Source organism: Centropristis striata, chromosome 13 (assembly GCF_030273125.1).
Source record: "Centropristis striata isolate RG_2023a ecotype Rhode Island chromosome 13, C.striata_1.0, whole genome shotgun sequence".
NCBI lineage: Eukaryota > Metazoa > Chordata > Actinopteri > Perciformes > Serranidae > Centropristis > Centropristis striata.
In genome coordinates, this window is record NC_081529.1 from 36,460,607 (window position 1) to 36,475,210 (window position 14,604).

Genomic DNA, 14,604 nt, shown 5'->3' on the forward strand with positions numbered 1-14,604 from the left:
TATTTGGTATCCTTATGAAAGGGATAGCATTTATGATAACGCCCTTTTAGTAATATATTCGACGCCCTGTGCAAGGTTATCATTTATTCATAAAAGAGCCATCCTTAATCCCCAACATTTTTGGTGATCCTTGATGAAGGCAATTGGTATCTGTAACCAGATACCCCAACATAGTTGACGCCCCAGTGCGTAATTACAACATTTAGATGGATAGATGATGGATGGATGGATGGATGGATGGATGGATAGATAGATGATGGATGGATGGATGGATGGATGGATGGATGGATGATGGATGGATGATGGATGGGTGGATGGATGGATGGATGGATAGATGATGGATGGATGAATGGATGGATGATGGATAGATGATGGATGGATGGATGGATGGATGATTGATGGATGGATGGATGGATGGATGGATGATGGATAGATGGATGGATGGATGGATGGATTGATGGATGGATGGATGGATGATGGATGGATGGATGGATGGATGGATGGATGATGGATGGATGCATGAATGGTTAGATGGATGGATGGATGGATGGATGGATGGATGATGGATGGATGGACTGATGGATGGATGGATGGATGGATGGATGGATGGATAGATGGATGGATGATGGATGGATGGATGGATGGATGGATGATGGATGGATGATGGATGGATGGATGGATGGATGATGGATGGATGGATGGATGGATGGATGGATGGATGGATGGATGGATGGATGATGGATGGATGGATGGATGATGGATGGATGGATGGATGGATGGATGGATGGATGGATGATGGATAGATGATGGATGGATGGATGATTGATGGATGGATAGATGATGGATGGATGAATGGATGATGGATGATGGATGGATGGATGTATGCACATTGCGCAATTATTTTTTAACTGCGCAATGTTTGACTTGTGCTTTTTATTATTTTATCTAATTTGTATTTTTATTTCTATTTCCCTGTTTTAATTGACTGTTTTTACTGTTTTCAATTGTGTCTTTAATATAAATAAACTGGCCTTGCCTTGTTGATTGCTCTGCTCTGATCAAAGCCTTTGATCTTTGCTCTGATTGCCTTTGATCCTTTGATGTGATTACAGTTACAGATACATGCACACACGCACACACACACACACACACACACACACATTTTGAGGTCATTGGTTGCTGTATAAATAAATACTTGTAAAGGAATGCTTGTTGTAGGTGTGCTCCTTGTATATAATATAGTATCATAACATTACTAGTATTAATTGTTTGAAATCTCTGAAGTATCTCATCATAGTGTACACACACCGGCAGTAGCCCCCGTGGCCCTTTCACAATTTCCCCAGAGGAAATTTTCTAGTTTTTTATGTTACACTGTCTGTCTATCAATGACAGATTCATACGTCCCAATAACAGTCTGAGCTTTCATTTACTGTAAGACCCTCTACGTTTAGAAGATATTACATGACAGGACTGGAATAGAAAGCCAGAAATAGAAGATGAACTCATTTAAAATAAATTGCAGTTGTACTAATGGCTCCCTCTGCTGGTCATGTTGACTCACTGCAGTCGGTACAATTTCTCCTCAAATCTGGTCGACTGCCCAAAGAAGAAAGAAACAACAGAAATAGCTGACTAGCTGGCAACAACAGTTTACACATTTTATTGAATTATGTATTAAAATAAACTAATTAATACAAAATGAATAGGCCCACTGGGCTCAGACCTGTTGGGTTTAAAGTGACAGCTCCCCCGGCCTTCAAAATCTCACTTGAAGAAACACATACAGGGAGAGATTAAAAAACAACCACAACAAGTCTCAAAATGAACACAAACAGACTCAAAATGACTAAAAGAGACACAAAACAACTACAAAGAGACACTGAATTGCCACAAAAAGACATGAAAAAAAAACTACAGATACTCAATATATCAACAAAGACACACAAAACAACTACAAAGATACTCAATATTAGTGATGTGCATTTCAGGCAAAAGTACTAATCGATTTGATATTCGAATATTCGATCATTATGATATTCGTCATATCTCCAAAAGGCCTTTAATTTGACACACATTGACCACATGTCGTGTCAGAGATGAGCACCATCAGTCACACTGTGCTCGGAGATGATAAAAATGTGCGTTCTACATCAGGAAATAAAACAAACCACAACAAAACACATAAGCCGTGTTTCCTTTAGGGGGAAAAGTGGCCACTGGGAAAGTCTTAGGCCACGCCCTCTCAAACGTCCGCTCACTCAGCGTGTCTCTTTGCAAAGAAAATATAAAATCCCCAGAGGGATTTAGAGACTCTGGAGGTGACGTATGGTTTTAGATCGTCGCGTAATCACTTAGCGACAGTTTCGACCTGACTCACAACGTCCACCGCTGATCATAAACAAACCAGCATGGCTAATTATGCACAGAGTCTCCGCTGATCATAAATATTGTGATTGTGAATTGTGAAGCATCACTAACACAGAGTGTCCGGTGCTTGTTGTAAACAAACAGAGGTCACTAAGTGAACACCTCCTGTAGCAGCAGCACATACACACTGTACTGCTACAGAGCTAACTGTTAGCCTGTTAGCACATACACACTGTACTGCTACAGAGCTAACTGTTAGCCTGTTAGCACATACACACTGTACTGCTACTGAGCTAACTGTTAGCGTGTTAGCACATACACACTGTACTGCTACGGAGCTAACTGTTAGCCTGTTAGCACATACACACTGTACTGCTACTGAGCTAACTGTTAGCCTGTTAGCACATACACACTGTACTGCTACGGAGCTAACTGTTAGCCTGTTAGCACTGTGCTACTGTCCACCTCATTCCACGACACCAGACTGAACTATGAAAGGGCAGAAAATCATAATACGTAATCATAATAAAAGCATAATACCTTCAAAATCACATAAAAAAATTATGTGTTATTACCATTTTCTAATTGTGAAATTCATCCTCCTCTTGTCACAAACATTTCTTTTGTAATGCTGTAAAATAGCATGTTTAATACTGTGACTTGTTATCTTGAAACAACCGTTTTGACTGTTGAACGGATGTTTATGAGCACACACTTATGGTCGTGAAGGGTTTTTCCTGCACATTTAACAGCTGCTCTCTGTTTTGCTACTTTTCACTTTCACTTTTGTTAAGTTGAGGCAGAGTAAAAGGCCATCATTTGTTTTGTTAAGACTACAAAACTACTTCTTTCAGGTTAGGGGTAAAAAGTTCCCGGTTAGAGGTTATGAAACATACTTTCAAAGTTAAACAACTACTCATAAATGCCAAAGATGAAGTAGTTATAAGGACGCTGGTTATTTAATATGATGATGCACTGAAGAGGAGTTACATTACTTCACATAACATTGTTTACTTTTGGTTTCACACAGGTCTCCTGTGTTTCTTTGTTTATAACTATTACTATGTTTTAGGTCCATTTTTGCCTTGTTAAATACATTTGAGTATTTACACATTATTAATACAAAGCTATTACTATGTTATTAAAGAGCTGTAATGTAAAGTGCTGCCACTTAAATGATAAATACATCTGTAAAATAATTTAAATACATAAGTTAAGTAGTCAACGTACATAAACAAGACAATGTTCTCACTCTTTACACTATGTTGTCTGACTTTTGGAGTGCTTGCTCTGAGCGTCTTATATCACTTTGACTTGAAATTCATAGTGATAAATAGTGAATAGTGATATATTGTTACATATATCCATAGTTGTACATGTCTATATTTCCATTTTTCTATTTTATTCTATTGTACATATCTCTATTTTACTATTTTACTTCATATTATTCTACATTTTATATTTCTACTTGTTCATATTTTTATCAAGTGATTTTTACTTCTTTCTTTTTTTTACCTGTATTTGTTTACAGAAGTACTTATTCTATTCTCATACAGCAAAACATGACACCAGGCTGGGGTCTGAGTTTTTGTAAGTCACATGGTTGACTATAAACTAAACAGGAAAGTGAAAGTAAGAAACCCTATAAATACCCCTCCTCCATTTCACTGTGGTCAGTCTCTCCAGAGCCACATGAGAAGGTAAGGACCAAATTATGTCGTAAAATATTGTGATTGGGAAACAAAAATGCTATTTGCTTATTTTCTGGTAGTGGTGAACTTGTTTAGTTGATTTGGTTTTAATTTACTACCTAACCCTTATTTTTACTGTTTCATTTTTTTTTTTTTTACTATTGGGACTATTCACTGAATTGAAAAGTAAGAATTTATTTGACTTTTATTTAAAGTTTGTATATTTTGACAAACCTTTTTAGGGAAGCACTGAGAGGAGAGAAAGAGAAACATTTGCAATTCTGATCCGAATTTATCTCTCTCCTGTGTGTTTTTTTAGGTTTTTATTTAAATTTTGCCAGGTGAAAAAAAAGGTTCGCAGCCATGGATTGGTTTGTAAATTTATTTTTACCATCTCCTCCTCGTCGTCGTCGTAGTCCAACGCCACCTCCTCCTCCTAGTGAGTTCCCTTTACTGCAAAGGTTTTTCAAATTCTAATAATGACAACATTCACAAAAGAACAATGCATAATGGCAATGTTTTAATTACAGCTTTGTCTCACTGTATGTTAACATGTGTCATTTTCCTTGTAGAGTGCTTTGATCAGCCATGGAGGACTCTGCCAGAGTGAGTATGAACAAACAGTTTGATGCCCTCTTTTGTGTGGTTTTGCTCCTTAACACACAACTTAAATGGCTGGTGTGTGTTTGTGTGTTTGACAACAATAAAACAATCACTATGTTCCTGTTGTGCATTTAATAATAATACAGGCAAAACAGTATTCAAATCTAATGGTTTTTTTTCTCGTTAATAAACAGCAACAATCAGAGTCTCACCTTTGTGAAAAACTACCAACCTGGGAACAGGGACGTCAGTCGTCTCAGGATTCTGCTTCATGGACCAATCGGTGCCGGCAAGTCCAGTTTCATCAACTCTGTGGACACTGTCTTACAAGGCAGAGTTACCGGTCGAGCTCCGACAGATGCAATCTCTGGGAGAAGCTTCACCACAAAGGTAACTGTTGAATGTGGTGAAAAAGATGTTCCTTAATTCTTCCTTAAGAGTTTCATTAAAAAAAAACGCCATTGTACAGGTACATCTAAAAAATTAGAATATCATGAAAAAGTTCAATATTTTTTGTCAATCATTTCAGAAAGTGAAACTCATACATTATATAGATTCGTTACACATAGAGTGAAATATTTCAAGCCTGTTTTTCTTGTAATTTTGATGATTGTGGCTTAGAGAGAATGAAAACATATAAAAGTAGAATATAGCTGGTGAGTGTAATGTGCTGGTCCTGGGTCAGTGGTGGTTTGGGGCCATGTCCTCTGCTGCTGTTGGTCCACTGGGTTTTATCAAGTCCACAGTCAACATAGGAGGAGGAGGAGGAGGAGGTCCATCTAGCAGGACATTTTAGAGTCTTCATGCTTCCAGCAGCTCTTTGGAGATGCTGCTGGTTTCTTGGCACCTGGCCACACTGGCAAAGGTACCAAAAGATGCTTCAATGACCATGGTGTTACTGGGCTGGACTGGCCAGCAAACTCCCCATAGGAGTCTATGGGCTGTTGTCAAGAGGAAGGTGAGCTGAAGGCTGCTATAAAAGCAACATGGTGCTGTAGGCTGATCTCCTCTATGCCACCAAGTATTAATGCACTAATTCATGATTCAAAAGGAGCCCAACCAAGTATTGATGGAGAGAAATTAACAGACTTTTCAGAAGCCTGACATTTGTGTTTAAAATATCCTTTTTTTTAATTGATCTGATGTAATATTCTAATTTTCTGAGACACTGAGTTTTGTGTTTTCATTATCTCTAAGCCAGAATCATAAAAATTATAACAAAAACTTTTCACACTCTATGTGTAATGAATCTATATAATATACAAGTTTCACTTTCTGAAATAATTGACAAAAAATTTTCAACTTTTTCATGATATTCTAATTTTTACAGATGTACCTGTAGTATTACTGACCAAATGAATGCATTTCCTGTGGAAGTTTGTGAAGAACAAAGTAACATAAGGAATATAGAAATTGGAGGTAGAAATGAACTTTGAGCACTTAGAGTTCTAGTTTGAAAGAGCAGGGCGAAGCAACAAGTCACTCATTTAATTATTTTGAACAGCTTATTTCTAAAAACTTTTCCAATCCTGTATTTTGTCAATGAGGGTTTCTTTGCTGCACACAATTAAGCAAAGTAGATATTTTTGTTCAATATTTTCATACTGTGTAGATTTGCTAAAATTATGCAAATAATTGCACCTTCTGTTTGCAGTACAAGACGTACAAGTTCAAGAAAGCTTCGGGTGGCTTTTATTCTGTCGTTTTCAATGACATCATGGGATTCGAGAAAGCCACCAACACTGGAGTTGATGTGGAAGAGGTCAAACTGGCCCTGAAAGGACATGTTGCAGAAAATCACGAGGTACGATCCTCTCTGAACTCTGATTTCATTTAAAGGTGTCCTGTGGAGTTTTCTACTCAGTAAAGAAAAGACATGTTTCCATTCAGTGTTAACAGTTTCTTGTTCATTTTAATGCCTGGTAAAACTAAAAGAACATTTGTTTGGACACATATGATAACAACAAAAATAGCTGATCAGAGTTTAATTAAAGAGCTGATATCTAGCCATTTTTCATGGTTTTCTTGATAATAACCATAATCATTATCAAGAAAACCATGGAAAAGATATCAGCTCTTAAATTAAATTCTTATCAGCTATTTTTGTTGTTATCATCATATTTGTCCTAACAAATTTACCCTTAGTTGTACCAGGCAATAAAATGAACAAGAAATTGAAGAAAAAGGGTGGTCTACTAATTTTTTCCATGACTACATGTGTTGTGGGCCCACCCCCGCAGAGTAGGGCATAGGGGTCGGGTGCAGTGTGAGTCGGGCAGCAGGCGAAGGAGGGTACCTGGGACGTGGAACGTCACCTCTCTAGCGGGGAAAGAGCCCGAGCTTGTGCAGGAGGTGGAGCGTAACCAGCTAAAAATAGTTGGGCTCACCTCCACGCATAGCCTGGGCTCTGGAACCAAACTCCTGGAGAGCGGCTGGACTCTCTCCTTTTCCAGAGTTGCCCAGGGTGAAAGGTGCCGGGCGGGTCTGGGGATACTCACAAGCCCCCGGCTGAGCGCCGCTGTGTTGGAGTTCTCCCCGAGGAACCAGAGGAGGAGAAGGTCTCGGACTGTTGTCTTTGCTTATGCACCGAGCAGCAGTTCGGAGTACCCGGCCTTCTTGGAGTCTCTGGGTGGAGTCCTGGAAGGGGAACCACCTGGGGACTCTATAGTTCTTCTGGAAGACTTCAACGCTCACGATGATGGTACCTGGAGGAGGTGATTGGGAGGAACGGCCCGATCTGAACCAGAGTGGTGTTCTGTTATTGGGCTTCTGTGGTAGTCATGGTTTGTCCATAACAAACACCATTTTCGAACATAGAGTTGTTCATAAGTGTACCTGGTACTAGAGCAAGATTGATGATAGATTTCATTATCGTATCGTCAGATCTGTGGCTGCATGTTCTGGACACTCGGGTGAAGAGAGGAGCAGAGCTGTCAGCTGATCACCACCTGATGGTGAGGTGGATCAGGTGGCGGGGGAGGCTGCTGGACAGACCTGGCAACCCAAACGTGTAGTGAGGGTGAACTGTAAACGTCTAGCGGAGGCCCCTGTCTGCAGGGTCTTCAACTCACACCTCCAGAAGAATTTCTCCAGCATCCCGGGTGAGGCTGGGGACATGGAGTCAGAATGGGCCACGTTCAAAGCCTCAATTGTTGACGCGACTGGTAGGAGCTGTGGCCTGAAGGCCGTTGGTGCCTGTCGTGGCGGCAACCCAAGAACCGGAGGCCGTCAGGCTGAAGAAGGAGGCCTTTCGGTCTTGGCTGGCTGAGGGGTCTCTGGAAGCAGCAGACAGGTACCGTTCAGCCAGAAGGGCTGAAGCTGCGGCGGTCGCTGAAGCAAAAACTCGGGTATGGGAGGAATTCGGGGAGGCCATGGAGGAGGACTTTTGGTCGGCCTCAAAGAGGTTCTGGAAAACCGTCATGCGACTTGGGCGTGACCCAAGCTGTGTTCAGCGGGGGAGGAGACCTGCTGACCCAACCTGGGGATGTCCTCAGACGGTGGAAAGAACACTTTGAGGAACTCCTTAATCCAGCCAACACGTCCTCTGTGGAGGAGGCAGAGTCTGAAGACTAAGGGGAAGACTCATCAGTATCCCTGGCAGAAGTCACCGAGGTAGTTAAAAAGCTGCCCGGCGGCAAGGCACCAGGGTTGGATGAGATTCGCCCTGAGATGCTGAAGGCTCTGGACACTGTTGGGCTGTCATGGCTGAGGTCTGGGACAGTGCCAGAGGAGTGGCAGACCGGGGTGGTGGTTCCCATTTTTAAAAAGGGACTGGAGGGTGTGTTCCAATTACTGTGGAATCACACTCAGCCTCCCCGGGAAAGTCTACTCCAGGGTTCTGGAAAGGAGGCTCCGGCCGATTATCGAACCTCAGATTCAGGAGGAACAATGCAGCTTCCGTCCTGGCCATGGAACAACGGACCAGCTCTTTACCCTTTCGAGACTTCTGGAGGGGTCATGGGAGTTTGCTTATCCAGTCTACATGTGTTTTGTGGACTTGGAGAAGGCTTACGACGTGTCCCTCTGGGAGTCTTGTGGGGGGTACTGCGGGAATATGGGGTATTCGTCGTTGCTATAGCTACCCGGTCCCAATATAACCAAAGTGAGAGCTGTGTCCGCATACTCGGTACAACGTCAAACACGTTCCCGGTGGGTGTTGGCCTCCGCCAGGGTTGCCCCTTGTCTCAGATTCTGTTGGTGGTCTTCATGGACAGGACCTCAAGGTGCAGCCGGGGGGAGGAAGGGATCCGGTTTGGTGACCTTAGAATTGCATTTCTACTTTTTGCAGATGATGTGGTTCTTTTGGCTTCATCAGATCGGGACCGGGTTCTCTGCCGGAAAAAACGGTGGACTGCCCCCTCTGGGTGGGGAGAGGTACTGCCTCAAGTGAAGGAGTTCAAGTATCTCGCGGTCTTGTTCACAAGTGAGGGTAGAAGGGAGTGTGTTGAAGAAGGAGCTGAGCCGGAAGGCAAAGCTCTCGATTTACCGGTCGATCTACATTCCAACCCTCACCTATGGTCATGAACTTTGGGTAGTGACCCAAAGAACGAGATATATCTCTCGCCTGGCCTGGGAACGCCTCGGGGTCCCCCAGGAGGAGCTGGACGTTGTGGCTGGGGAGAGGGACGCCTGGAATGCCCTGCTTAGCCTGCTGCCCCCACGACCTGGCCCTGGATAAGCAGAGGAAAATGGATGGATGTGTTGTTATGGGTGGTATTGACAAAAGACCTTTTCTGTTGTTTAGGTTGGAAATCTTATTGAAAAAGCGACATACTCAAAGAAAAATTGCTCCATAGCACTAGAGGGCAAAACCTCCACAGGCTGCCTTTAATTTATTTATCTTTTACTAAACGGTCACCCATAAAGTTGGAACAATTTGTTTTCAGACACAATCTGTTAATATTGGTTTCATTTTCATTGTGATGTGTTTGTTAGAGATTGAGTAATGCAATTTTGAGATGATATATACTTTATCTGTCAAGAATAAATCACATTGTCACAATCATTTCATGGAAAGGGGTAAAAAAAATATTTCATTCCAACTTCAGGGCGGCCGTGTATTTTGCACAAAACACAATTCACATTTTCACTTCAAAATAAATTGCATTGCAAAAAAGACATTATTTGACTGAATCTTTATCGTTTCGTAGTTCAATGCCCAACGGCGGTTGATGGCGGGTGATAGCGGTTACAGGTCATCTCCCACTCTGGCTGACAAAGTTCAAGTCCTGGTTTGTGTCATTCCTGCCGACCAAATAAATATAGTAGCTAAAGAAGTTGTGGAGAAGCTAAGAGATGTCAGACTCGCAGCCAGTGACATGGGTAAGGATTTTACTCTGTGTCGACTAATGGTGTCATATTGGGGTTTATGGTTACAAATAAATGCAAAAAAACACTGATTAGGTTTCTGTCTTGACAGGAATTCCCCAACTGGTTATTATCACCAAAGTGGATGAAGCCTGTCCTGAGGCGAAAAGAAATCTGAAGAATGTCTACAAGAGCATTTACCTGAAGGAACTGGTGGGTTTCTATTGGTGTTTGGTATCATGTGATCACTCAATTCAAATATTATTTACATCCTAAATTCGAAACAGACTAAAGTCCATCTGTCTGACTAACTTTTCCAGCATTTTTAAAAATGTAATTCAGTAGTGATTCGTGTTTTGTTTCCGTATTCAATGAAATAATTGAATGATGAGATAATACATGGACACTATTTTTTTTTTATTTTAAATATTGAAATGTTTAAAAAGTTTTCAGAATTTTAGCATGAAAAAATCTCCTTTGGTCACCACCTTGCTGTGTAACTGAAATGCTGTTACTTTAACACTCAGGTCGACAAATGCCACCTCTTATTGGGGATTCCAGTGAACTGCATCTTTCTTGTGAAGAACTACTGTTCAGAAGTCGAGCCCAACGATGTGACTGATGCTCTGATACTGAGCGCACTGAAGCAGATGGTTAACTTTGGTGACGACTACGTCAGCTACCTCGAGTAGACCTGCTGCTGCTGAGGCAAACACATTCTCATGAATGGGTTTGTATGATTCCCCACAAAAAGTAGCGCACTGAAATTTGTATCATACATTAAGTTTACATTAAGCTTAGGTGCCAACAGCAGAGTTAATGTGAGGAAAAAAGAACAGGGTTAGGGTTATAAAAGCTACTTCTGTACACAACTTCCAACGGGACACGAACACCAGCCTCCAGGTCTGCAGGTCTCCTGTTGTTCTGGCCTCAGGCATTAAAAACATTTTTTGCTGACTGGGCTGCTGGTGTTTGTGAGATCCATCCACCACAGCTTCCACCCGCCCTACAGGCGCCTACATGGCTATAATTCTACCCCACCAGAGAAAATCTATGCAATTTGTAGAAAAGCTACACATTCCAGGGCATTACTTTTGGTAGGAAATCATACAAACCCTTCATGAGAGCATTCTGCTGAGACAAACCTTGAATGATTAAGACATGAAATAAAATAACTTCAGTGTTATCTGCATGTTTTTTTCCCATTTCGCTTTGAGTGTTAACTGTATTGTAAGGCCTGCAAGACATTTTTTATAAGTTTGAATTCAAAAGGCAGACTTTCAAATTTGTCCTGTAGAAGATAGTCGACATCATTCATGATGGCCACTGGTATTGTCTTCTTAATAAAGAAAGAAAAGGGTCATGCTTGCAAGCTATAAGGAAATTATGACAGTTCTTGGATTTTTTAAAAAACAAAATAGCCACAATTGGCAAAAATGTCCTCATGCATGTTTTTAGCTGTTTTTCATTTTTTATTTTACTAATACTCTGTTGCAGTTATATTGTTTGATTCCACATTTGTTTGCACTGCCAAGTTGGTTCACACTACACTACCACCTGAGTTCTTTATTGTTGTCACAATGTATCTTTACTGTAATGAATAAAGTATGAATAAGCTTTACAAAACCTGATGCTGGATCTTTTCCTTTGCTGAAACATGAATTCTAATGATATATGTGACGAGGCATCAAACTGTGGAGTGATATTTAGCAATCAATGTTACATTCATAATTCAGGGACATTCACCAACAAACATATCATTTAAAAAATAAAAGCAGATTTCATCTGCTGATTGTCTGATCGTCTTATATTGCTTTAATTTGAAGTGAAGAGTGACAACACAATAAAAGACTTTGATTTATGACATTTCATTACACTAGTCTGCTGTCTGAGTTCTAGTAAGTCACATGGTTGGCTATAAACTAAACTTAAAAGCTGATTCTGATGATTGTCTTTCAGTGCTTGTACTTGATAATTGTTTTATCAATGATAAATTGATATAGTGATATTGTTTTTAAGAGTGTTTTTAAAACAATGTTTTACTTCATAAAACATTGTTTACTTTTGGTTTCACACAGATATCCTATGTTTCTTTGTTTATAACTATTACTATGTTTTAGGCCCATTTTTGCTCTGTTACATAGTTTCAGTATGTACACATTTTAATACAAAGCTATTACCATGTTATTAAAGAGTTGTACTTTCTACTTTCTATTAAAGTGCTGCCAAAATATGTACATCTGTAAAATAAGTTAAAAACACAGGTTAAGTAGTCAATGTACATAAATAAGACAATGTTAACTTTCTCACTCTTTACACTATGTCGTCTGACTTCTGGAGTGCTTGCTCTGAGCCTCTTATATTACTTTGCTTGAAATAAAAGCTGATAACACAGCAAAAATATTTGGTTTATGACATCTCATGACACCAGGTTGGGCCGTTGTTGTAAGTCACAAGGTTGGCTATAAACTAAACACAAAAGTGAAAGCAAGAATGTCTGGTCTTGAAGTCTTGAAAATGCACCTGCAAAAGTCTTTAAAATATGCCTGAAAAAAAATTCAAAATGTACCTGGAAAAGTCTTCAAAATACACCTGCAAAAGTCTTCAAAATGCACCTGGAATAGTCTTGAAGATGCACCTGTAAAAGTCTTAAATTGCGCCTGAAAAAAAACCTTCAATATGAAACTACTCTTTTCCTTTTTATGTTTTAAAGTTTAACATGTGCACCTTTATACCTCTTGAAAATGCACCTGCAAAAGTCTTGAAAATGCACCTGCAAAAGTCTTGAAAATGCGCCTGCAAAAGTCTTGAAAACGCACCTGGAAAAGTCTTGAAAATGCACCTGGAAAAGTCTTGAAAATGCACCTGCAAAACTCTTGAAAATGCACCTGCAAAACTCTTCAAAATGCACCTGCAAAAAATGTCTTCAAAATGCACCTGTGAAAGTCTTGAAAATGCACCTGGAAAAGTCTTGAAAATGCGCCTGCAAAAGTCTTCAAAATTCACCTGCAAAAGTCTTAAAAATGTACCTGGAAAAGTCTTCAAAATGTGCCTGCAAAAGTCATGAAAATGTACCTGCAAAAGTCTTGAAAATGCACATGCAAAAGTCTTAAAATGCGCCTGAAAAAAACTTCAAAATGCAACTCGAAATGAAACTTTACTCTTTTCCTTTTTATGTTATTAAAGTTTAACATGTGCACCTTTATACCTCTTGAAAATACACCTGGAAAAGTCTTGGAAATGCACCTGCAAAAAGTCTTCAAAATGCACCTGTGAAAGTCTTCAAAATGCACCTGTGAAAGTCTTGAAAATGCACCTGCAAAAGTCTTGAAAATTAATCTGCAAAAGTCTTGAAAATGCACCTGCAAAAGTCTTGAAAATGTACCTGGAAAAGTCTTGAAAATGTACCTGGAAAAGTCTTTAAAATGCGCCTGCAAAAGTCATGAAAATGCACATGCAAAAGTCTTAAAATGCGCCTGAAAAAAACTTCAAAATGCAACTCGAAATGAAACTTTACTCTTTTCCTTTTTATGTTATTAAAGTTTAACATGTGCACCTTTAGACCTCTTGAAAATGCACCTGCAAAAATCTTGGAAATGCACCTGGAATATTCTTGAAAATACACCTGGAAAAGTCTTAAAAATGCGCCTGAAAAAGTCTTAAAAAGTGCTTGACCTCAAATGTGTTAAAGTTAAATCATATTACTGAATGCCAAATTAAGGAGACTTTCTGTTTTCTTCCAGTAATACTTTGACACCAAGTCCTAACCTTCAAACAGGCCAAAAAGAAGCGAGTACAGGCCAAAATGTCCCCACTATCCGAACATGTCCTCACTCTGTTGGTTAAAAAATGCACCTGCAAAACTCTTCAAAATGCACCTGCAAAAAATGTCTTCAAAATGCACCTGTGAAAGTCTTGAAAATGCACCTGGAAAAGTCTTGAAAATGCGCCTGCAAAAGTCTTCAAAATTCACCTGCAAAAGTCTTAAAAATGTACCTGGAAAAGTCTTCAAAATGTGCCTGCAAAAGTCATGAAAATGTACCTGCAAAAGTCTTGAAAATGCACATGCAAAAGTCTTAAAATGCGCCTGAAAAAAACTTCAAAATGCAACTCGAAATGAAACTTTACTCTTTTCCTTTTTATGTTATTAAAGTTTAACATGTGCACCTTTATACCTCTTGAAAATACACCTGGAAAAGTCTTGGAAATGCACCTGCAAAAAGTCTTCAAAATGCACCTGTGAAAGTCTTCAAAATGCACCTGTGAAAGTCTTGAAAATGCACCTGCAAAAGTCTTGAAAATTAATCTGCAAAAGTCTTGAAAATGCACCTGCAAAAGTCTTGAAAATGTACCTGGAAAAGTCTTGAAAATGTACCTGGAAAAGTCTTTAAAATGCGCCTGCAAAAGTCATGAAAATGCACATGCAAAAGTCTTAAAATGCGCCTGAAAAAAACTTCAAAATGCAACTCGAAATGAAACTTTACTCTTTTCCTTTTTATGTTATTAAAGTTTAACATGTGCACCTTTAGACCTCTTGAAAATGCACCTGCAAAAATCTTGGAAATGCACCTGGAATATTCTTGAAAATACACCTGGAAAAGTCTTAAAAATGCGCCTGAAAAAGTCTTAAAAA

At 39.7% G+C, this 14,604-nt stretch overlaps 1 protein-coding gene across 1 annotated transcript; it reads left to right on the forward strand.

Moving 5' to 3' along the window:
* The first annotated feature begins 4,378 nt into the window (after window positions 1-4,378).
* On the forward strand, window positions 4,379-11,850 carry LOC131984014 (interferon-induced protein 44-like). The gene is made up of 7 exons (XM_059348869.1): window positions 4,379-4,500; window positions 4,634-4,667; window positions 4,859-5,054; window positions 6,319-6,468; window positions 9,815-9,986; window positions 10,084-10,184; window positions 10,499-11,850. Exons 1-7 carry the CDS (start codon window positions 4,425-4,427, stop codon window positions 10,661-10,663), a joined length of 894 nt encoding a protein of 297 aa, XP_059204852.1. The 5' UTR covers window positions 4,379-4,424; the 3' UTR covers window positions 10,664-11,850.
* Window positions 11,851-14,604: the final 2,754 nt, after the last annotated feature.

Excerpts from the sequence above, each read along its gene's own strand:
- LOC131984014 (XM_059348869.1), top strand. The coding sequence starts at position 4,425 with ATGGATTGGTTTGTAAATTTATTTTTACCATCTCCTCCTCGTCGTCGT. Across the intron at positions 4,501-4,633 it reads AACGCCACCTCCTCCTCCTA|AGTGCTTTGATCAGCCATGG; the intron begins GTGAGTTCCCTT and ends TTTTCCTTGTAG. Across the intron at positions 9,987-10,083 it reads ACTCGCAGCCAGTGACATGG|GAATTCCCCAACTGGTTATT; the intron begins GTAAGGATTTTA and ends CTGTCTTGACAG.